Genomic DNA, 23,653 nt, shown 5'->3' with positions numbered 1-23,653 from the left:
GGGTGCTGTGGTCACCATATCAGGGGAAAGGCACCGGCCAGGAAGCTCATCAAAGCTGGATATTATTACCCTCAACAATGTCAGATGCACAAGAGTTCATGAAGAAATGCAGGAAATGCCAAGAGAACGCCAACTTCCATAAGTCCCTAGCAGTGCAGTTAAGCTCTATGTTGGCCTCTCGGCCTTTTGCTCAGTGGGGAGTTGACCTCCTGGGTCCATTTCTAGTAGGTCCCGGACAAGTTAAATATCTGATTATGGCCATTGATTACTACACCAAGTGAGTGGAGGCAAAACCATTGGCCAGTATATCGTTGGCAAATTGCCGAAAGTTCATATAGAGGCATGTGATTTCCAGGTTTAGAATTTTAGAGGTCGTAATCTCGAATAACGGGATACAGTTCGCAGATAAAAAATTTGGTGAGTTCCTTTCTGGTTTAGGAATTAAGCAAAGGTTCTCCTTAGTAGAACACCCGCAAAGCAATGGTCAGGTGGAAGCAGCAAACAATGTCATCCTCAAAGACCTGGAAAAATGACTTGACCAGAAAAAGAAATCCTGGGCAGACGAGCTCCCCTCAGTCTTGTGGCCCTATAGAACGACACCACAGTCCTCCATCGGTAAAACGCCCTTCCGGCTTACCTACGGAGTTAACACGGTGATTCCTGTGGAGATTGGGGAACCTAGTCCAAGATTGCTCTTTCGCCGGGTGTGGGAGTGGGGGAGTGGTGCACGAAATTGCAATCACACCTTTGCAACTCCGCACAACTAACCAGCAAGTGCACTGGGTCATCCAAGTAATACCTTACTTGAGTAAAGGTCGATGCCACGGAGATTGCTGGCTTGAAGCAAGCTATGGTTATCTTGTAACTTTTAGTCAGGAGTTTAATGATAAAAAGGGTTTTGTTTACAAAAGGTAAAAGAACATGAAATAAATGATACTTGTTATTCAGTAATAGAGAATAGGTTGGGGTTTCAGAGATGCTTTGCCCTCTGAATTTTTGCTTTCCTACTGCCTTCTTCTTCAAACGCACATGGCTCTGTCTATGGCAGGCTTTATGTTGGTGGATCACCATTGTCAATGGCTACCATCTATCCTCTCAGTGAAAATGGTCCATGCACAGTTTCTGTACATGGCTAATCATCTGTCAGTTCTCACTAGTGTCAGAATAGGATACATTTATCCTTTTGCACACTGTCACTGCACCCAATAGTTACAAGTTTGAAGCTCGTCATAGTCATCCCTTCCCAGATCCTACTCGGAATACCACAGACAAGGTTTAGACTTTTTGGATCTCAGGAATGTTGCCAATTGATTCTAGCCTCTACCACGAAGATTCTAATCTCACGGATTTGAATGCTCTGTTGTCAGGAGAGGCAATCAAACTCGTGAATCAGGAGCCTAAGAGATATGCACTCAAGCTGTCGCCCAATGACTACGTTGAGCTCAGATAGAACAGAAGTGGTTGTCAAGCACGCGTTCATCAATTTGAGAATGATGATGAGTGTCATGAATCATCACATTCATCACATTGAAGTACGAGTGAATATCTTAGAACAAAAATAGCGTGATTGAATAGAAAACAGTAGTAATTGCATTAATCCATCAAGACACAGTAGAGCTCCTCACCCCCAACCATGGAGTATAGAGACTCACGCCATCAAGAATACAATATGAAAAGTAAAAAATGTCATGAAGTCCAAAATGAATCTCTAAAAGTCGTTTTTATACTAAATCGTAACCTAGGTTTACAGAAAATGAGTAACTAAGTACAGATAGTGCAGAAATCCACTTCTGGGACCCACTTGGTGAGTGTTTGGGCTGAGCTTTGAAGCTTTCACATGCATAGGCCATTATTGGAGTTAAATGTCAGCTTTGGTGCCAGTTTGGGCGTTTAACTCCAGTTTTGGTGCTAGTTATGGCATTTTACGCCAGAAAAGGGTTTTTGGCTGGCATTAAACGCCAGTTTGGGCCATCAAATCTCGGGCAAAGTATGGACTATTATACATTGCAAGAAAGCCCAAGATGTCTACTTTCCAACGCAATTGAGAGCGCGCCAATTATGTATCTGTAGCTCCATACAATTTATTTCGAGTGCAGGAAGGTCAGAATCCAACAGCATCTGCAGTCCTTTTTCAGCCTCTGAATCAGATTTTTGCTCAGGTCCCTCAATTTCAGCCAGAAAATACCTGAAATTACAGAAAAGCACACAAACTCATAGTGAAGTCCAGAAATGTGATTTTTGAATAAGAATTAAAAAAAACACAACAAAAAGTTAATAAAACATGCTAAAAACTATATGAAAACACTACCAAAAAGTGTATAAATATCCGCTTATCACAACACCAAACTTAAACTATTGCTTGTCCCCAAGCAACTAGACAAATAAAATAGGATAAAAAGAAGATTATGGTGCAATAACATCTCAGAGTCTTTAATAAAGCTTAAATTCAAATTAGATGAGCGGTGCTTAGAGCTTTTTGCTTTTGAATAGTTTTGGCATCTCATTTTATCCTTTAAAGTTCAGAATGATTGGCATCCATAGGAACTCAGAATTCAGATAGTGTTATTGATTCTCCTAGTTAAGTATGTTGATTCTTGAACATAGCTACTTATGAGTCTTGGCTGTGACCCTAAGCATCTTGTTTTCCAATATTACCACCGGATACATAAATGCCACAGACACATAACTGAGTGAACCTTTTCAGATTGTGACTTAGCTTTGTTAGAGTCCTCAGTTAGAGGTGTCCAAAGTTCTTAAGCACACTCTTTTGCTTTGGATCACGACTTTAACCACTCAGTCCCAAGCTTTTTGCTTGGACCTTCATGACACAAGCACATGGTTAGGGACAGCTTGAATTAGCAGCTTAGGCTAGGATTTTATTCCTTTGGACCCTCCTATCCACTGATGCTCAAAGCCTTGGATCCTCTTTACCCTTGTCTTTTAGTTCAAAGGGTTACTGGCTTTTTCTGCTTGCTTTTTCTGCTTGCTTTTTCTTTTTCTTTTTTTTCGCCTATTTTGTATTTTTCACTGCTTTTTCTTGCTTCAAGAATCAATTTTTGATTTTTCAGATTATCAATAACATTTCTCTTTTTTCATTATTCTTTCAAGAGCCAATAATTTTAACATTCATAAACTTCACTATAAAAAATATACACTGTTCAAGCATTCATTCAGAGAACTAAAGTAATGCCACCACATATAAATAATTTGAATTTTTCTTATTTTGTATTCAAAATATTTACACCCTTGCTCTTCTAAAAAAATCTACTATTTTATTCATGTTTGATGATGATAAAAGGAGTAAATTATGCCCAAATTGATAAAAATAATACTAATGCTCATGCAACTCTAATACTAATACTCATGCAATCCTAAAAATAGGTCTCTAATAACAGAAGTTATCACAAAGTTAGGACTCAACAACCTTTATTTTGAGAGAGAGAGAGGTGCTCCCTCAATCTGTGGGTCGGCTAGCTCATCAAAGGATAGCTTCTGGCGCTTTAGCTCATGTATCTTACTCCCTTGCTTCTACTATTCTTTGAGCAGTTTGCAGAGCATGCTGTTCTGATTCTGCTGCTCTTCTTTGAGTTGATCCATAGTTTCTTGCAGTTTGGTGACAGATGCTTCTAAGCGGGCCCAATAGTCAAATGGAGGAATTTCTGGGAGGAGCTCATGCGCCCTCCTCTTGATGAGGTTGTCTTGAACTTGAGGCCCATTCATTACCTTTTTGGTGATTGGGCATTCAACTGGGATGTACTCATCCACTCCTATCTTCACCCCTGCATCTTTACATAACAGACTGATCAAGCTTGGGTAAGCCAATTTGGCCTCAGTGGATTCTTTATTTGCAAATATGTAAATCTCACAAGGAATCAGCTGATGAACCTCCACTTCTTTTCCAGCATAATACAGTGAATCATCACTGCCCTTTTTTTAGTGACTTTAGACCGGTTACTGGTGGGAAGTATAGAACGCCCGATAAAATCCAGCCAGCCCCTAGTGACTGGTTTGAGAGCTCCTCTCTTCAGATGGTTTGGGACACCTTTTGAGCTGGTTATCCACTTGGTTCCAGGGAGGCATATGTCCTCTAGAACTTGATCCAACTTTTTATCTTTAGCTATTCTCCTATTTAAAGATGCTAGATCATCTTGTAGCTGAGGAAGTTTGAGTACTTCTCTCACTTTATCAAGATGGAAGTAAATAACCTTTTCTCTAACCACAGTCCGAAAGGTGTGGAAGGCAGTTTCCTCCATTCTTTGCTTATCTGTCATCCACAGATTTGCATAGAATTATGGATCATGTTTCTTCCAATATGTATCTTAGGATTAGCTAGGATTTCCCAGCCCCTGTTTCGAATCTGCTCTTGGATCTCTGGATATTCGTCTTCTTTCAGATCAAATTTAACTTCTGGGATCACTGATCTTTGGCACACAATTTTGAAGTAATGATCCGCATGTTCTTTGGTGCAGAACCTCTCATGCATCCATTGTGATTTTGGATTGTTTTCTTTCTTGCATCTTGGAATGGTTTGTTTTTCTTTAGGGGCCATGATCTTGGTCAGTGATCACGGAAAATCACACCAAACTTAGAGGTTTGCTTGTCCTCAAGAAAAAGAAAAGAAAGATGAGGAAGAGAGGGAGAGAAAGTTTCGAATAAAGGCTCAAGGAGGTGGCCTAATGGGTATTTAAAAGGGAGGGGGTGGGTTTCGAATTTTTGAAAAAGATAAGGGAGAAAGGTATGATTAATAAAAATAATTATGATATGAAAACGATAGGATTTTAAAATTTAAAAGATATGAAAAAGATATGAAGAAGTGAAATCAGAATTTTTGTTGATGCATCTAAGAAATAAAAGTTAAGGTGGATGAAGAAAAGATTTGGAAAAAAATTGAAAAAAACGAGGTTAAAAATTATTTTGAAAAAGAATTTAAAAAGAATTTATAAAATCATTAATTTTTTAAAATTAAACTTGAAAGGTGAATATTTGTGACATGTTTATGTAGAAAATTATGAATTAAAACATGAAAATTTGAAAAAAGTTGAATTGAAAACGAAATCACCTCCCCCTTGTTGTGTTGGCGTTAAACTATCATTATGGACGTTTAACGCCCATCTGGTGGCCATTTTGGGCGTTTAACACCCAGCCAGGTACCTTGGCTAGCGTTAAACGCCAGTAATCCATTGTCACTAGACATTTTTCTAAACACCCAGGACGCTGCTGTTTCTAGCGTTAAACGCCCAGAATACTGTCTATTCTGGCGTTTAACGCCCAAAATGATACCTTTACTAGCGTTAAACGCCCAAAATGGTAGCCATTCTGGCGTTTAACGCACAGAATGCTTCTTTACTGGCGTTTTAACGCCAGTAAGCTCTGTTTCTCTGTGATTTCTCTACTTTATGCTCTGAACCCTTCTGTTACTCTGTAAACTTCTGTATTTGACCATTAACCTTAAAAATAAATTGTATCAGACTCGTATAATTATTATTTAAATAACAAAAAAACTTCGCTAATGGCTGGGTTGCCTCCTAGCAAGCGCTTCTTTATTGTCTTTAGCTGGATTTTACTGAGCCTTAATCTAGTCTCAGTCTTGAGCATTCTTGCTCAACATTGCCTTCAAGATAATGCTTGACTCTCTGTCCATTAACAATGAACTTTTTGTCAGAGTCAATATCCTGAAGCTCTACATATCCATATGGTGACACACTTGTAATCACATATGGTCCCTTCCACTGGGATTTCAATTTCCCAGGAAACAATCTGAGCCTAGAGTTAAACAGCAGAACCTTCTGTCCTGGCTCAAAGACTCTAGATGACAGCTTCTTATCATACCACCTTTTTTCTTTTTCCTTGTAAATTTTTGCATTTTCGAAAGCATTGAGTCTGAACTCCTCTAGCTCATTCAACTGGAGTAATCTTTTCTCTCCAGCTACCTTGGCATCAAGGTTTAGAAACCTGGTTGCCCAGTAGGCCTTGTGCTCTAATTCCACTGAAAGATGACAGGCTTTTCCATACACAAGCTGGTATAGGGAGGTTCCTATAAGAGTCTTGAATACGGTTCTGTATGCCCACAGAGCATCATCCAGACTTCTTGCCCAATCCCTTCTACGGGTATTTACAGTCCGTTTCAGGATTCGTTTCAGTTCTCTATTTGAGACTTTAGCCTGCCCATTTGTCTGTGGATGATATGGAGTTGCTACTTTGTGGTTAATTCCATATCGGATCAGAGCGGAGTCAAGCTATTTATTGCAGAAATGAGTGCCTCTATCACTGATCAGTATTCTAGGGACACGAAACCTGCTGAAGATATACTTTTGGAGGAATTTCAGTACTTTCTTAGTATCATTAGTGGGTGTTGCAATTTCCTCTACCCATTTAGATACATAGTCTACTGCCACTAGAATATAAGTGTTTGAGTATGATGGTGGGAAAGGCCCCATGAAATCAATACCCCATACATCAAACAACTCAATCTCTAAGATCCTTTGCTGAGGCATGGCATAACCGTGAGATAGATTACCAGCTCTCTAGCAACTGTCATAGTTATGTACAAACTCTCGGGAGTCTCTATAGAGAGTAGGTCGGTAGAAGCCACACTGGAGAACCTTAGTGGCTGTTCGCTCACCTCCGAAATGTCCTCCATATTACAATCCATGGCAATGCCATAGGATCTTTTGCTCCTCTTCTTTAGGTACACATCTACGGATTATTCCATTTGCACACCTCTTGAAGAGATATGGTTCATCCCACAAGTAGTACTTTGCATCAGAAACTAATTTTTTTGTTTGTTGTTTACTCTACTCTTTGGGTATGAATCTCATAGCTTTATAGTTTGCAATGTTTGTAAACTACGGTACTTCCTGAATAGCAAAGAGTTGCTCATTCGAAAAGGTTTCTGAGATCTCAGTAGGAGGGAGGGACGCCAATCCTACTGGTTCTATCCCGGACAGGTGATCTGCTACTTGGTTCTCTGTCCCTTTTCTGTCTCTTATTTCTATATCAAACTCTTGCAAAAGTAACACCCATCTTATGAGTCTGGATTTTGAATCAAGCTTTGTGAGGAGATATTTTAGAGCAGCATGGTCAGTGTACACAATCACTTTTGATCATACTAAATAAGATCTGAACTTGTCAATGGCATAAACCACTGCAAGCAACTCTTTTTCTATGGTTGTGTAATTCTTCTGCGCATCATTTAAAACACGGCTAGCATAATAAATGACATGCAGAAGCTTGTCATGCCTCTGTCCTAATACTACACCAATGGCATGGTCACTGGCATCACACATTAGTTCAAATGGTAATGTCCAGTCTGGTGCAGAAATGATTGGTGCTGTGACCAGCTTAGGTTTCAGAGTCTCAAACGCCTGCAGACACTCTATATCAAAGACAAATGGCGTATCAGCAGCTAGCAGATTATTCAGAGCTTTTGCAATTTTTAAAAAATCCTTTATAAACCTCCTATAGAATCCTGTATGCCCCAGAAAGCTTCTGATTGCCTTAACATTGGCAGGTGGTGGTAATTTTTTAATTACCTCTATCTTAGCTTGATCCACCTCTATTCCCTTATTCGAAATTTTGTGCCCAAGGACAATTCCTTCAGTCACCATAAAGTGACATTTCTCCAAGTTTAAAACCAGGTTAGTCTTTTGGCACCTTTTCAGAACAAGTGCTAGATGATCAAGACAGGAGTTGAATGAGTCTCCAAATACTAAGAAGTCATCCATGAAGACTTCCAGAAATTTTTCTACCATATCAGAGAAGATAGAGAGCATGCACCTCTGAAAGGTTGTAGGTGCATTGCACAGACCAAATGGCATCCTTCTGTAGGCAAATACTCCAGATGGACATGTGAATGTTGTTTTCTCTTGGTCCTAAGGATCCACTGCAATTTGGTTGTAACCTGAGTACCTATCCAAAAAGCAGTAGTATTCATGACCTGCTAGTCTCTCTAGCATTTGGTCTATGAATGGTAAAGGAAAATGATCATTTCTGGTGGCTGTGTTGAGCTTTCTATTGTCAATACACATACGCCACCCTGTAACTATTCTTGTAGGAACCAGTTCATTCTTTTCATTATAAACCACTGTCATGCCTCTCTTTTTGGGGACAACTTGGATAGGGCTCACCCAGGGGCTATCAGAAATAGGATAAATAATTCCAGCCTCTAGTAATTTAGTGGCCTCTTTCTGCACCACCTCCTTCATGGCTGGATTCAGCCGTCTCTGTGGTTGAACCACTGGCTTGGTATCATCCTTCAATAGGATCTTGTGCATGCATCTGACTAGGCTAATACCCTTAAGATCACTTATGGACCACCTAAGAGCTGTCTTGTGTGTCCTTAGCACCTGAATTAGTGCTTCCTCTTCCTGTGGCTCTAAGATAGAGCTTATGATCACTGGAAAAGTGTCATCTTCTCCCAGAAATGCATATTTCAGAGATGGTGGTAGTGGTTTGAGATCGGGTTTATGAGGCTTCTCCTCTTCATGAGGAGTTATCAGAGGTTCTTCTGTTTTCTCTGATTCCTCCAAATTAGGCTGAACATCTTTAAAGATGTCCTCTAGCTCTGATTCGAGACTCTCATTCATATTGACCTCCTCCACTAGTCTTTTGATGTGTCTGGATGCTGTATAGCTTTGACAGCATTCAACTTGAACTCATCCTCATTGACTCTCAGGGTAACCTCCCCTTTTTGGACGTCAATGAGAGTTTGTCCAGTTGCTAGAAAAGGTTTTTCTAGAATAAGAGTTGCACTTTTGTGCTCTTCTATTTCCAGTACTACAAAGTCAGTGGGAAAGGCAAATGGCCCAACCTTGACAATCATGTCTTCAATTACGCCTGATGGCATTTTAATGGAGCCATCAGCAAGTTGGAGACATATTCGGGTTGGTTTGACTTCTTCAGTCAAACCAAGTTTTGTAATAGTGGATGCAGGTATTAGGTTGATACTTGCCCCAAGGTGGCATAAAGCTGTCTTGGTACAAGCACCCTCTAATGTGCATGGTATCATAAAGCTTCCGGGATCTTTAAGCTTTTCTGGTAAGCTTTTTAAAATGACTGCACTGCATTCTTCAGTGAGGAAAACTTTTTCATTTCCTCTCCAATCCTTCTTATGACTTAAGATCTCTTTCATGAACTTAGCATAAGAGGGTATTTGCTCAAGTGCCTCTGCAAACGGAAGCTTTATCTCAAGAGTCCTGAGTTAGTCTGCAAAGCGGGCAAATTGTTTATCCTGTTCCACTTAGTGGAGTTTTTGAGGATAAGGAATCTTGGCTTTATATTCTTTAATCTTAGTTACTACAGGTTTATTTCCTACAGAGGTGGTTGGAGAAACCTGCTTAAGGGGGTTGTTATCAGCACCTGCAGGTGTCTAATCCCTTATTGGCATTTGAACGCCAGGATTGGGGGTTGGATGGGCATTTAACGCTAATTTTTCACCCTTTTCTGGCGTTTAGACGCCAGAATTGGCCATCCACTAGGCGTTTAACACCAATTTTGCACCCTTTTCTGGCGTTTGAACGCCAGAATCATTCCTCTCTGGGCTCTTACTGTCATCAGAGAGATTTTGGGCAGTGGCTTGGTCATCCTCTGTCAGTTGTTCCTTTCTTGCCTTCTTGCTACTTTGAGTTGAGGCATTTAATGTCTTTCCACTCCTCAAATGAACACCTTGGCACTCTTCTGTTATTTGTTTAGATAATTGCTGTCTTGTCTGATCCAATTGTGCTTCCATATTCTTGTTAGCATTTTGAGTGTCTTGTAGCATCTCTTTAAATTCTGCTAACTATTTTGTTAGAGTAAGTAATTGCTGATTGAGTTCAGCAACTTATTCTGGAGGACTAAGTTCAGTGGATACTGCTTTAGCCTCTTCTTTCATGGAGGACTCACTACTTAAGTACAGATGCTGATTTCTAGCAACTGTATTAATGAGCTCTTGAGCCTCCTCAATTGTCTTTCTCATGTGTATAAATCCTCCAGCTGAGTGGTCTAGAGATATCTGGGCCTTTGCTGTAAGCCCGTAGTAGAATATGTCTAACTGCACCCACTCTAAAAACATTTCAGAGGTATATTTCCTTAGCATCTCTCTGTACCTCTCCCAAGCATCATAAAGAGATTCATTATCCTTTTGTTTAAAGCCTTGGATGTTCAGCCTTAGCTGTGTCATCCTTTTTGGAGGAAACTATTGATTCAGGAATTTGTATGAAAAATGTTTCCATGTTCTTATGCTGGCCTTGGGTTGGTTGTTTAACCACCTCTTAGCTTGGTCTTTTACAGCAAATGGAAATAGCAATAATCTGTAGACATCCTGATCCACTTCTTTATCACGTATTGTGTCAGCAATTTGCAAGAACTGTGCCAGAAACTCAGTAGGTTCTTCCTGTGGAAGACCGGAATACTAGCAATTTTGCTGCACCATAATAATGAGCTAAGGATTTAACTCAAAATTACTGGCTCTGATGGAGGGTATACAGATACTACTTCCATATCAAGCATTAGTGGGGTTAGCATATGACCCCAGAGTCCTTCTAGACTGTTCATTCCCACTTAAGTCCATGATGGAGAAAGGAAAATGATGTGAATTGTGAATAAACAATTTTCTCTCCCTTTTTTTATATATATCGAAAATAAAATAAAATAAAATAATTAAAAAAATTGAATATAAGTTCGAAAAATGAATAGAGAGAAAGTGGCTAGGAAGTTTTGAAAAAGATATTTCCTAAAAAGATATATGAAAATTACTACTTGCAAGATAATAAATAAAAGAAAAGATTTGAAAAAGATATGATTTTAAAATTTTAAAGATTGAGATTTTCTTAACAAGAAAACACCAAACTTAAAATTTTTCACTCAAATTAAGAAAGTGGGAAAAGGAATTCGGAAAAAAAAAAAGAAAAAGGATTTTGAAAAATTTTATCAAAGATTTTCAAAAAATAAAAATAGAAAAAGAAAATTGGAAAAGAATTTGTTTTGAAAAAAGATTTAAAAAGATAAATTCTTAAAATTGAAATTTTGACTTGACTAATAAGAAACTACCAAATTTTAAAATTTTGACTAAGTCAACCTAAGGAATTTCGAAAATGATGAGTAAAATAAAGCGAAAGATATTTTTTTGAATTTAATGAGGAAAGAGAAAAATAACAGAATGACACCAAAATTATAATTTTTAGATCAAAATAAAGGAAAGAAACAAGAAAACTTTGAATGTCAAGATGAATACCAAGAACAGATTTTGAAAATTTTTAAGAAAAATAAAAACACAAAGGACACCTAACTTAAAAAATTTTATACTTTGGACACTAATAATTCGAAAATGCACAAGAAAAACAAAGAGAGACACAAAACAAGAAAAACTGAAGATCAAACAAGGAACACAAAAATTTGAAAATATGAAGGAAAATAAAAACATGCAATTGACATCAAACTTTGAACATGAAACTAGACTCAAACAGAAAACTCTAAACCAACAAAAATAAATTATTCCTAATCTAAGCAACAGGATGAACCTTCAGTTGTCCAAACTTGAACAATCCCCGATAACGGTGCCAAAAACTTGGTGCACGAAATTGCAATCATACCTTTGCAACCCCGCACAACTAACCAGCAAGTGCACTGGGTCGTCCAAGTAATACCTTACGTGAGTAAGGGTCGATCCCACGGAGATTGCCGGCTTGAAGCAAGCTATGGTTATCCTGTAACTCTTAATCAGGAGTTTAATGATAAAAAGAGTTTTGTTTGCAAAAATTAAAAGAACCTAAAATAAATGATACTTGTTATTCAGTAATAGAGAATAGGTTAGGGTTTCAGAGATGCTTTGCCCTCTGAATTTTTGCCTTCCAACTGCCTTTTTCTTCAAACGCGCATAGCTCTGTCTATGGTAGGCTTTATGTTGGTGGATCACCGTTGTCAATAGCTACCATCCGTCCTCTCAGTGAAAATGGTCCGTGCACAGTTTCTGTACATGGCTAATCATCTGTCGGTTCTCACTTGTGTAAGAATAGGATACATTTATCCTTTTGCACACTGTCACTGCGCCTAACAGTCACAAGTTTGAAGCTCGTCACAGTCATCCCTTCCCAAATCCTACTCAGAATACCACAGACAAGGTTTACACTTTTCGGATCTCAGGAATGCTGCCAATTGACTCTAGCCTCTACCATGAAGATTCTGATCTCACGGATTTGAATGCTCTGTTGTCAGGAGAGGCAATCAAACTCGTGAATCAGGAGCCTAAGAGATACGCACTCAAGCTGTCGCCCAATGACTACGTTGAGCTCAGATAGAATGGAAGTGGTTGTCAAGCACGCGTTCATAAATTTGAGAATGATGATGAGTGTCACAAATCATCACATTCATCACATTGAAGTACGAGTGAATATCTTAGAACAGAAACAGCGTGATTGAATAGAAAACATTAGTAATTGCATTAATCCATCAAGACACAGTAGAGTTCCTCACCCCCAACCATGGAGTTTAGAGACTCATACCGTCAAGAATACAATATAAAAAGTAAAAAATGTCATGAAGTCCAAAATGAATCTCTAAAAGTCATTTTTATACTAAACTAGTAACCTAGGTTTACAGAAAATGAGTAAATAAGTGCAGATAGTGCAGAAATCCACTTCTGGGACCCACTTGGTGAGTGTTTGGGCTGAGCTTTGAAGCTTTCACGTGCATAGGCCATTCTTGGAGTTAAACACCATCTTTGGTGCCAGTTTGGACGTTTAACTCCAGTTTTGGTGCCAGTTCTAACGTTTTACGCCAGAAAAGGGTTTCTGGCTGGCGTTAAACGCCAGTTTGGCCAATCAAATCTCAGGAAAAGTATGAACTCTTATACATTTTTGGAAAGCATAAGATGTCTACTTTCCAACGCAGTTGAGAGCGCGCCAATTGGGCTTCTGTATCTCCAGAAAATCCATTTTGAGTGCAGGAGGGTCAGAATCCAACAGCATCTGCAGTCCTTTTTCAGCCTCTGAATCAGATTTTTGCTCAGGTCCCTCAATTTTAGCCAGAAAATACCTGAAATTATAGAAAAATACACAAACCCACAGTGAAGTCCAGAAATGTGATTTTTGAATAAGAATTAACAAAAACACAACAAAAAGTGAATAAAACATGCTAAAAACTATATGAAAACACTACCAAAAAGCGTATAAAATATCCGCTTATCAGGGGGGTTGAGGAAGTAGTGGAGAAAGATCTTATCAATGAAATGAGAGAGATGGATCATCTGTCAGAAATTGCATTGAAACAAAGGGTGGCCTTAAGGTACAAAGCCAGAGTGCTAAAAAGGAGTTTCGAACCAGATGATCTGGTGCTATAACGCAACGATATTGGGTTACCGACCCCAGGAGAAGGCAAAGTAGCAACTAATTGGGAAGGACCATACAGAGTAAGGAAAGTACTTGGTAAGGGGGCTTACAAGTTAAAACGCTTGGACGGAAGCGAGGTGCTGAGAACGTGGAACGTAACGAACTTGAAAAGATTCTACTCTTAAAAGGCGACCTCACGGCTCAACGGGTTTTCCCCTTTTTGTTCTTTCATTACCATGTTTTTTCTTTCATTTTGCTTAGTTGTCATACTTTGTCAAAAATACCATGAACGTCTGTATTACTTATGTTATTTTGCCAACGTTGCAATCACATTGCTCGTACTTCGTTTTTCTTTTTACGGTTTCCAGGACTGATCACCTCGGAAACCAACGTTGGTGCGATAAGTACCAAACAAGCAATAATCAGGGCCTACCCGTCAAACGATAAAACTATGAATATTTTCTAAAGGCAACTCATCGGCCCAAGAACAATATAAAAGCAAGTCATGATGATAGTCTTACAAAACAAGGGCATCACATCAGCCCGACAAGACAAAACAATAGAAATTAAAATAACGTAGAGGGGATCTTCACAATCCTGCCGTTCTGAACCATCTTGAAAGCCCCAACTAAGGAGGTATCAAGATTGGGAGCCAGGATAGAAATATGGGCCATGATCCCGTCCTCGGTGGCCTTAACGACCTCTCGGGCATCCCTCACAAGGTCTTTATTCTTCTTCTTCTGGGAAGCAGACTCCTGTTGGGCAGCTTGGGTTGACCTCATGACCTCGTTGTGTTTTTCCTCTAGCTCTTTAAATTTTTCCTCCAGCTCTTTAACCTTGGCTTCAGCAGAAACAGCTTGACCTGAATAGTGTTCAATTCCTTAGAGAGAGAAAGGTCACGTTCCACCAACCTGTTGATTGCGGAGGCATCCTCCTCTGCTTATTTCTCTCTCTCATCAAGACGGGTCTTCAGGGACTCTTCCCGGGTTTTCAACTCAGCGATGTCTTTCTGAGAGGCCTGAAGTTTCCCCTCCGAAACCTGACACTGAGCTAGAAGGGGCTTGACCTTCCAAGCAATAGCTACAGCTCGGAGGAGGCTACGATAAGTCCACCTCGCTGAGCGGTGAGGTCCTCCTCTTGAAAGAACTCCTTAGTTCCCAAGAGAAGCTGAGAATTGATAAAATGCCTAGCATCAAAATTCTTCTCCATCACTGTCAAAGTCTTGCCAGCAGGACCTTTTGTTTTCCTGGGGTTGGTCACAATGATTAGGTCAGGGTTAACATCAAAACCAGGCACCTGTTCCTGAATCGACTCTTCCACAACAACATCCTTCGGAAGGTGCTCTAGCTGGGCATTACCAGAAGGCTGAGAATCACCTTGATCCTTAGCAGGAGCCCGACTTCTCCTCTCACCGATGACGTTAGGACCCGGGCCCTCTGAATGAGTTGTTGAGGAATTGTCGTCGTCACTGCCGGTAAGGAAGTGGGCCATCAGCTCCGCCATCGTAGTCTTCCGATCAACCATGGAAACCACAAGGAAAATGCAAGTAAAGAAGTCAGCAACCCAATAATTAATAAAAAGCTCAAGTGGGAACAAAAAGGAAAGACTAATCGAGGAAATGGGGAAATAGCTTACCGATATGGGCTTGACCAATTTTCCGATCACCTATTAAGAAGTGAGGATTAAGGTTTCAAAGACCAAAGATCGCCAACAAGATGTCGGCTATTCGGCGGTCCTCCTCATGTAATGCATCGTAAGTCACTTTTATTAGGTAGTCAGAGCCAGCTCTAAAGCTCCAATAGGTCGGTATCCTCCTCTCCCCTTCTAGGGTCAGCCAGAAGGGATGATGGCCATGGACCGGCCTAACCTTAAAGAAGGTACTTTTGAAGTCGTGGAAGGAATATTCGAAAAGTCCAAAGATCCTCCGGCCTTGCACAGCCTGAAAGGACATGTACCCTTTTTTCGTCTTACCCTCTCGGGAAGGGTTTGTTAATAAAAAGAGGTAAAGAAACACGTTTACAGAGACCGGGAGCTCTTAGTATCCACACACCAGCTCAAAGTAACGAATCACGGCCCAGCTGTTAGGGTGCAGTTGCTAAGGAGCAACATCGCAATGATTCAACAAAGACATGACAAATGGAGAAAAGGGAAGCCAGATGCCCAGGGGGTCGCCATGTTCTTATGGCAGACATGTTCCCACTCGTCCGGGACGAAGACCTGGTAATTGGCTTCCTCTGGACCACCTACACACAAGGACCCGGAATCCCGAAGTGCCTGTAAATCTTCTCGGGTGACCCGGGAAGCCGTATCCTTTACGTCAGAAGTCACCCAGATGTAGCGATCAACGACGTTTGGCGCTACGGGGCGCTGAGCCATACCTACAGTGGGGGCACCACTTAAGTTAACCCGAAAGGTCAGAAGCATGGAAGAAGATGAAAAAACAAGGAACAACTACGCTAGGTCATTTGGACTAATCTAACGGCCACATCCAAAAAGCAAAGCCCTAATGATACCCTTTACTAGCTATCTAATTGATGTTATGTCAAACTACCTAGTGTAAATCAAAGCAAGGAATATCGCATGGCGATCAACAAAAAGGCAGGTACGACAGGGATAAAAAGAACAAAGGCAAATGCTTACCAAAAGAGACGCAGCAGATTAAAGGTGCGTATGAGAGAAAGGCAGAGAATTCTTTAGCAAATCACGAACAAAAGGCAGAAGTAAGGAGAGAATGCAGTACGCCAGGAGGAAATTGGTAAATGAAGGAATGAAAGATATGAGAGTAAAGGAATGAAGGGTGATAATTGTCGGTGGGAAGTGCGAAAGGTCAGGTGAAAAAGGGTTCAAATCGGCCATAATGAGCATTAAATGCTCGACATAGGAATCGAGGCGACTCTTCCAATGACGAACGAAGGTGACTCGTGCGTTGCAGTCACGAACTCTAGAATGGACTCTTGAACTCGAGAGACCTCAGCCAGGTGGCTCGAAACGCACCAGCCACGAGCTTCTACGCATCTGGCTGGCACGTTGGGAGCATTGTTCCACCCCAGCCCGTTAGTGACCCCAGTTCAAACGAGATCAGCCGACCCGACGGGTCGCTCGACCCAAACCAAGAGTTGATCCGCACATCATCTCATCCACATAGAATCTAGACAGCTAGCAGAAGCTTCCGGAAAATTGGGAAAATTGGGCCTAGTCACAGGGGGCCCACTCGAAGTACGAACTATAGAAGGGGAGGGACCTACCCCTCCCGGAGGTACGTCACCTGCCCTAACCCTAATAACCGCCTTTGTACGGACATTGACTTGAGTGTTGGAGTCCTTGCAGGTGGCCCTATCGCATCGTCACCCGGCGAGTCTCAACAGGCGACCCTCTCCATTTCCTTGCACCCAGTTCCTAACCCCCTCAAGCCTCTACTCCATCAAGCGAACCAGCCTAACCTGTTGGACCAACGAGAACCCGAGCAGACAAAAATATTTTCTTCCAAAATTAATAAAATCCTTTTCTAAATTCTCTCATTTATCTCTCTCCTTTTTTTCTATTTCTCTCTACCCTTCTCACTCTATATATAATTTATAATTTATGTTTTATATTAGTAAATTTGAAAAATCAAAATATGTCACTTGATATTTTTATTATAATAAAAATAAAATTTTTTCTTTTAAAATTAACAAATTCTCTCTCTTAGTCTTCATCTTTATCTTTCTCTCTCTTTTCTCTCGTTCTCTATTTTTTTTCTTTTTGTTCTACAAAAAAAATTAACAAAATAATATAATTCAAATAAAAGATATTATTATTATATACATATTTTTTTAGTTTTTTTATTTAGTTTTAAATTTTCAGTACTTATCTTTTTAATTTATATTTTTATTTTTCTTCTTTCAAATATTTATTAAATATTTAGAGAGAATACTAATGTTATGATAAAAGTTAGAATCAATATTCAATTATTTAAAAAAAATTAATTTTGAGTTAATTTTATAACTATCAATATAATTTCTTTTATACTAATATCTAATTATATTTTTATATATAGAGAGAGAAAAAAATATTATTTTTAAATTATAAGCATAAAAATTAATTATTTCTATTTGTGCAACAGACTTAACACCTAATTAAAAGTATACAAGTTAAATCATTTCAAATTTTAGATAACGAATATTGAAATTAATTATTAGTAATAAATTAAACTCTATCATATTAAAATAATAACTAAAAATTTTATTATCTAATTTTTTATCTATAGAAAGCTGTCTTCTTAGTCAACGGAAACTTTTCTCCCCTACAATCTTTTTGTAAAAATAATTTAATTCTATAAATTTTTTATATCATAATTTATAATATTAAAATAAAATCAATATAATTTTAAAAAAATTATATTTTAAAATTATATTTCTGTAATATAATTACAGATAAAAATACTAGTGGGACTCTAATTTCCTTTCATATCCTCATTCTTTACTCTCCATACACATATATAAGGCCCATCCATAGAAACATCTATCCATACATATCGGCTCATCTATAGAAACATCGTCATCTCAATTTCACTGAATTCTTGTTCACAATTTGCCACCAGCATTTCATAAATTTAAAAAGTTTAATTATTCGATTGATCTCTATAATTTTGTAAAATTTTTAATTAAATTTTTATATTTTTTTATTTAAATTTCTATATCAATTTTTTTCTTAATTAAATTCTTATATAACTAAATTAATTACTGTTAAGAGAAACTTAATTGAAAAAAATAATGCAAGAATCTAATTAAAAAAAAACATAAAAATTTAATTAAAAATTTTGCAAAACTATAAGAGCAATAAAATAATTAAATCATTTTAAATTTATGATTTCCTCTCATAAATCCCAAAACACTGCGAACCGATCTCAATACAAAAAATTTTATATTCTTAGAGACAAAATTTAGAATTATTAACCATAAAGTAAAATGGAAAATAAATTGGATTTGCAACTGCACATACCCTTTATAGAAGGAAGGACTGAATTTTTTTCCTTTTTTTTCCCTTTTCCTTTGGCCAAACAAAAAACTTATTATTTACAGAGCAGAAACTGAAAAAAAAAAAGGGGGGACAAACCTCGGCACTTTCTACACTTCTCTGTATACCAACATCCAATTCATATTCTTCACTACATGCTATACAAAACTCGTATGATTTTTTTCAATATGCTAAATGAACCATATAAAACCAAAACCATTACAAATTTCTTGGAGGCCAGTACCCTTAGGTTCACCCTCAGACCACATCTTCGCATCAAACCCAAACAGCCAGCACCAACAAAGAAAAGCCAAGACACAACTGCGCAGAAAAAGACCTTCAGGGCCTCCGAAGGGCCACAGACATGGGCAACATCAGGTGTAATTTCCACATAGGGGATGGCGGGGCTTATTTGAGTCCCCTCGGCCGCTTGATTCAGTCCAAGACTCTCATTCATCCAATCAGACAACCTAATCAGCACTTTTGCAAGCCATGCAATCTCGTCGTTTGATATTGGACGTCTCATCCAGTCGCCTTTATACTTAACATCTACATACGCATGGTTGCCAGCTCTTCTTGGCTTGAATATGTCATCACGACATTGTTGATGATGGATTGGCTCTGGGGAAGTTGGGGATGATATCATTGTGTGTCCATCAAATAAGTACCCCAACTTTTCCTTCAATGAATCTATGCATTGAAGGCTTGATACATGCCCAGACATAGCTTGCAACTCAGCTTCTGCACGTAGTATAAACAGCTGCAGGGACCCAAAAAAAAAAGAACAAAGGATGAAAACCTAGTACCATCAACTACATATATCATTTTAGTTAGAAACACGAGTCTGGTTGACCCTTTTACCCAAAAAAAGGTACAACTTATATAAATACACTTTTGACTGTTGTAATCTAGTTAGATAATATGTATATATTTTGATAGCAGAATTAAAGGACCTGAAGAAGCTGTTGTCCGCCATCCTCCCCCTCCGCAAACAGTCGCAACTCCTTGTTCCAATTCTCATGTAAGAATGAGCCATCAGCATCAGTCTCACATAAACCATCTTCCCAGTCCTGAAAAACCAGTATTATTCTTTTTAACAATTGTAAAGGTAAGAGGTCAAACTTAATACAGCGCTTAGGTGAGAAGCAAAATTGATCAAGTTTAGATGCACATGACAAAATATATTAACTGTGGGAAAAGTCGCATAATTCAAAATAGTCATCCTATACCAACAGTAAGTATAGAATAAACTTTTAGCTCAAACAGAGGGCAAATAACTACTAAACTGAAAGATGCTACTTGCAGGAACTGTAAAAACAGGACAAAAAAAAAAGCCCACCTGCAACTGCTCATGGATACTAGGAACATATCTGTACAAGTTGTTCAACATTGGTTTGCCTGGTCCAGCCTGTTTGGAGTGGAAAAGCGTATCCACATTCTTCAGAAGGTCGATGAGCTCTTTTGATGACGTCAACATGTCTAACACCTGAAAGTTCCATTCAAGTAGACATAAAAGATATATTATCACTATAATAAGATTCCATAAGCCTCAAAAGTCTACAATAACAGCAACAATACACACATAAGGGCAAAACTTAACTAGATCACAGAAACTTTCTAAATGTTATAGCAGCAATCTAAATGTATTTTCAACAGTTAACCAGTTCACAGATATTACTACCAAAACACTAAATGGATTATTTTCCTTGTAAACTTTCGCAAACTAGATAAAATATTTACTAGCATTTCATATATGGTTAGGTGAATAGTATTCTGTGCCTCAGACCAAAATGCCAATTAAACAATAAACCATTGCATTTACTTTAGATGCAAGGTTTACAGTTACTAATATTACTAGAACAACAACAAACAATAACGAAAACAAAATCTTATCCAACTAACTGGGGTTAGCTTTATCGATCAAATAATGCTATTGCTTCCTATGTATCACGTCTGAGATTGTTCATCAGAAATTTTGCTTAAAACACTTCACACAAAGCCTCTTTAGATCTTTATATACCTCTAACTATTGGTCTATCTTCCATATGATCCACTACTCTCATCGGATGTTCTAACGGCCTTCTCTCCACATGTCCAAACCACCTAAGACAAGATTCTATCATCTTTTCAACAATGGGTGCTACCTATAACTTTCTCTTTTATATTCTCATTCCTGATTTCATCCATAAGTCTATGACTAAATCCATTGAAGAATCTTCATTTTGGCCATCCTGAACTTGTGTACAGGTTCATCCTTTGCCGGCCAAAACTCCATTGCGTACAACATAGCTTATCTAAACAGTGCAATAAAAATCAGGAAAGACCAGCAATGATTTGGAAACTAAAATGACTTGGTTAACCCATGCATGCCACTGCTAGAAACTATAAAGCCTTGCCAATGTGTTGCAAGGCCGAAGGGAAAATTGACATAGACTTCAACATCAGTTAATAGCCATGTTTGAATGCATCCAGCATTCCTAGATTTTAACTTCCCACTCACCCCACCCACTGGGCCATGCCGCCAGGGATGGTAAAGCAAGAAAATTGAAAAAGACTTCCATAACATCTAAAAGCACCACATTTCAATGCTTCCAATATTCCTATGTTTTATATCACAATCATGATGGACAAAAACTCCTGGTCTGAACAAACTTCATTGCACTGAGCTGTAAATATTATTTACCACCGGGGATAATTCATGCAGATCCAACTTAGTAGCCACTTTTAAAAATCTGATTTTGCTATGAGACTATAACATGCAAGGACCTACAGCCATTATAACTAAGAACATGCAAATCACCCAGTCACTCACTACAACCCGTAAACATGAAACAATGGAATACAATTTTCTGTAACATGAAAGGAACCGAATATAGCTTGTTATACAGTTGCTAGTGTGCTCAAGAATCAGCTGCAGTTTCAGACTTTCAGTTCCACCATATGTCCTAAACATGAAACACTATACAAGTAAATACCCACCTCCCTATCAAATTCATAAGCAAGTCAAATAAACATAAAACATCCCAGCCCACAACATTGACTTACGAAAGAAAGGCATAGATTGCCCAACATTGTCCTAAACATGAAACACTATACAAGTAAATACCCACCTCCCTATCAAATTCATAAGCAAGTCAAATAAACATAAAACATCCCAGCCCACAACATTGACTTACGAAAGAAAGGCATAGATTGCCCAACATTGGAAATTCTGACAACATGGAACAATGAAAAACATAAAAGAAGGTCGAGAAAGAAACCTTGAGCACCATCTGGATTATAAGCTCAACATCATTATGAAGAAATCTGTGAGCAAATCCAATAAAATGCATAACCAGGGAACTGAAGTATAGGTAGTTAGACAGCACATAATCCTGCCACTGTGGAGTATAACCACGGCTTCTGGCAACATAATTCTCCTTCCTTTCATTCACCAGAGCAGAAGCAGACCCATTGGCAATATCTTCAAGCTCAGAGAGCTCATCCTCAGTTACATTCCAAGGCTCCAAGTAACTAATCCAGACCGAGAAAACCTGAGAAACATTCTTCACGGAAGCTGCCACAGGGCAGAACAAGAACGTTCTCAGCAGGTATCTATACAGAGGCCTCTGCACCCATGGGTTCCAACACCGCAGAGAATTGTACTTCGAAACCAATTCCTTCGCCCTCACTGCATCAAATGAGGAAGAAGAACCCAAATTCCTCCATCTAGGGCTCCCACAACACTCGCTGGCACCTCCACCGTCGCGAGCTTCAATCACCGCTACGGTGCTCAAATTCAAATACCTCACAAAAACTTTCACCACCTCACCGAGCCCTGGAGTCGGTGGAGTCTCTCCCAGCACCGACCGGAGCCGGAAAGAGACGCCAAGGAACTTGCAATCTTTCAAAGGAAACGGCGAGAAATCGTTATCAACAAGCCAGAAATGAATCAAGGCAGAAACCAGAAACTGAGCACGCGCCACAACTTTGGCATCAAAACCGCCAGCGTAGTGAAGGATCGAGCTACGGTAGGGTTGGTGTGCGTTGAGGTCGTAGGTTGGGACATACGCGCTCAGATACGACCGTAGAATACGTATATACAAATTCGATTCAGTTTTCTGTTCGGCATTACCAGAACGTTTAACGGCGCTGGCAAAAACTGGAATCGAATGAGCCCAATTCTCTAACCGAAACTTCTTCACACTCTTAACCTCGACAAGGTGTGAATTCTCCGATTTGCCCCTGCAAACAGGGTAATACGCGAACCAGAAGAGGAAGTACTCGAAAACATTGAGCTGGATTTGGGAAGAAGGTGGTGATTCTTTAACCCTAGATTGGAAGAGAGAGGGGCAGAGTTCGGAGAGTGCGCCGGGGCCGCCGGAGGCTACACCGGTGGGAGAGGAAGAGGAGGAGATTAGAAGGAAGCGGGCCCACTCCGGAAGGCGTTCGGCAGGGAAGACGTATTTGACGAGGGAGAGGTTGTCGACGGCGGAGATAGCGGATGAGAGGGTTCCGGCTGGGGAGAGGAGACTGGAGAGTGCGGCGGAGAGGTCGGAGTCGTTGGAGGAAATGGCGACATCGATCCAGCCAGCGGGGGAGGGAGGTTTGTTAGGGTTGCTTGGGTCGTCAAAGCCGAAGAGTTTGCAGATTAGGGTTGGGAAGGCGAGGGAGAAGAAGTGGCGGGACTGATCGGGTGTGTGGGAGTGCAGGAAGGAGTCGATGGAGGCGCAGGTGGAGACGATTTGGGAAGGTGTTGATGCGGCGGCGATGGTTGAAGCGAGGTCCTGGGATTTAGAGTGGGAATCGAGGGTGTAGGAGTGAGGGACCATCGTAAGGGGTTACGGTGGGGGCGCGATAAGACCGAATTGATATTGAGTTTTAGGGTTTTAAAGGAAAGAGAAGGGAGAAGCAGGGTTTTTTGTTTGTGTGATTGGGTTTGGGAAGTTTTTTCAAAATGAGAGAAGAGGCAAAGGCAAATGGCGCCCTTTTATGGGGGTGAGAGTGTGTGTAACGTGGCGAAGTAATAGAGTCGCTGTGATCGCATACGGTGGGGCACTCTTTCATTTGATTTGAAAAATTGTAAAAAGGAAGTGGACATAGAAGTAAGAAAGAGCTCGAGGTTCTTTGTAGTTTATAGCGTGGAGCCGTGGACTGCTTTTGTTACTTTGTCTGTTTCCACTGTAGTTATAAAAACTGAATCGGGAATCGAAAATCGATCATATTTTTAATTTATTCGTTTATGAATTTAACTAATAAATTATTGGTAATTAATTTTACGTAAATAAAAAATATAAAATAATAAAAAATTTAAAATTTAAATTTAGAATAAATATTTTTATTAATATTAAAAAAATAAAAATTTAACAAATTAT

The 23,653-nt window shown here is 39.3% G+C and overlaps 1 protein-coding gene across 1 annotated transcript; it reads right to left on the bottom strand.

Moving 5' to 3' along the window:
- Positions 1 to 18,262: 18,262 nt before the first annotated feature.
- Positions 18,263 to 23,385, bottom strand: LOC112716004 (uncharacterized). Its single transcript, XM_025767877.3, has 4 exons — positions 21,560 to 23,385; positions 19,639 to 19,785; positions 19,253 to 19,369; positions 18,263 to 19,059 (listed from the first exon to the last, which is right to left on the bottom strand). Exons 1-4 carry the CDS (start codon positions 23,108 to 23,110, stop codon positions 18,451 to 18,453), a joined length of 2,424 nt encoding a protein of 807 aa, XP_025623662.1. The 5' UTR covers positions 23,111 to 23,385; the 3' UTR covers positions 18,263 to 18,450.
- Positions 23,386 to 23,653: the final 268 nt, after the last annotated feature.

Source organism: Arachis hypogaea, chromosome 1 (genome assembly GCF_003086295.3).
Source record: "Arachis hypogaea cultivar Tifrunner chromosome 1, arahy.Tifrunner.gnm2.J5K5, whole genome shotgun sequence".
In the NCBI taxonomy this organism is placed as follows: domain Eukaryota; kingdom Viridiplantae; phylum Streptophyta; class Magnoliopsida; order Fabales; family Fabaceae; genus Arachis; species Arachis hypogaea.
Note: the sequence above shows the minus strand (reverse complement) of the source record. Positions and strands in the feature narration are given on the sequence as shown.

What these genes read in the sequence shown, in the direction of transcription:
- LOC112716004 (XM_025767877.3), bottom strand. Translation starts at nt 23,110, where the DNA reads ATGGTCCCTCACTCCTACACCCTCGATTCCCACTCTAAATCCCAGGAC. An exon ending in TAATCCAGATGGTGCTCAAG is followed by an intron (nt 19,786 to 21,559) that starts GTTTCTTTCTCG and finishes TGGAACTTTCAG; the next exon opens with GTGTTAGACATGTTGACGTC. An exon ending in GTATCCATGAGCAGTTGCAG is followed by an intron (nt 19,370 to 19,638) that starts GTGGGCTTTTTT and finishes CTGGTTTTTCAG; the next exon opens with GACTGGGAAGATGGTTTATG.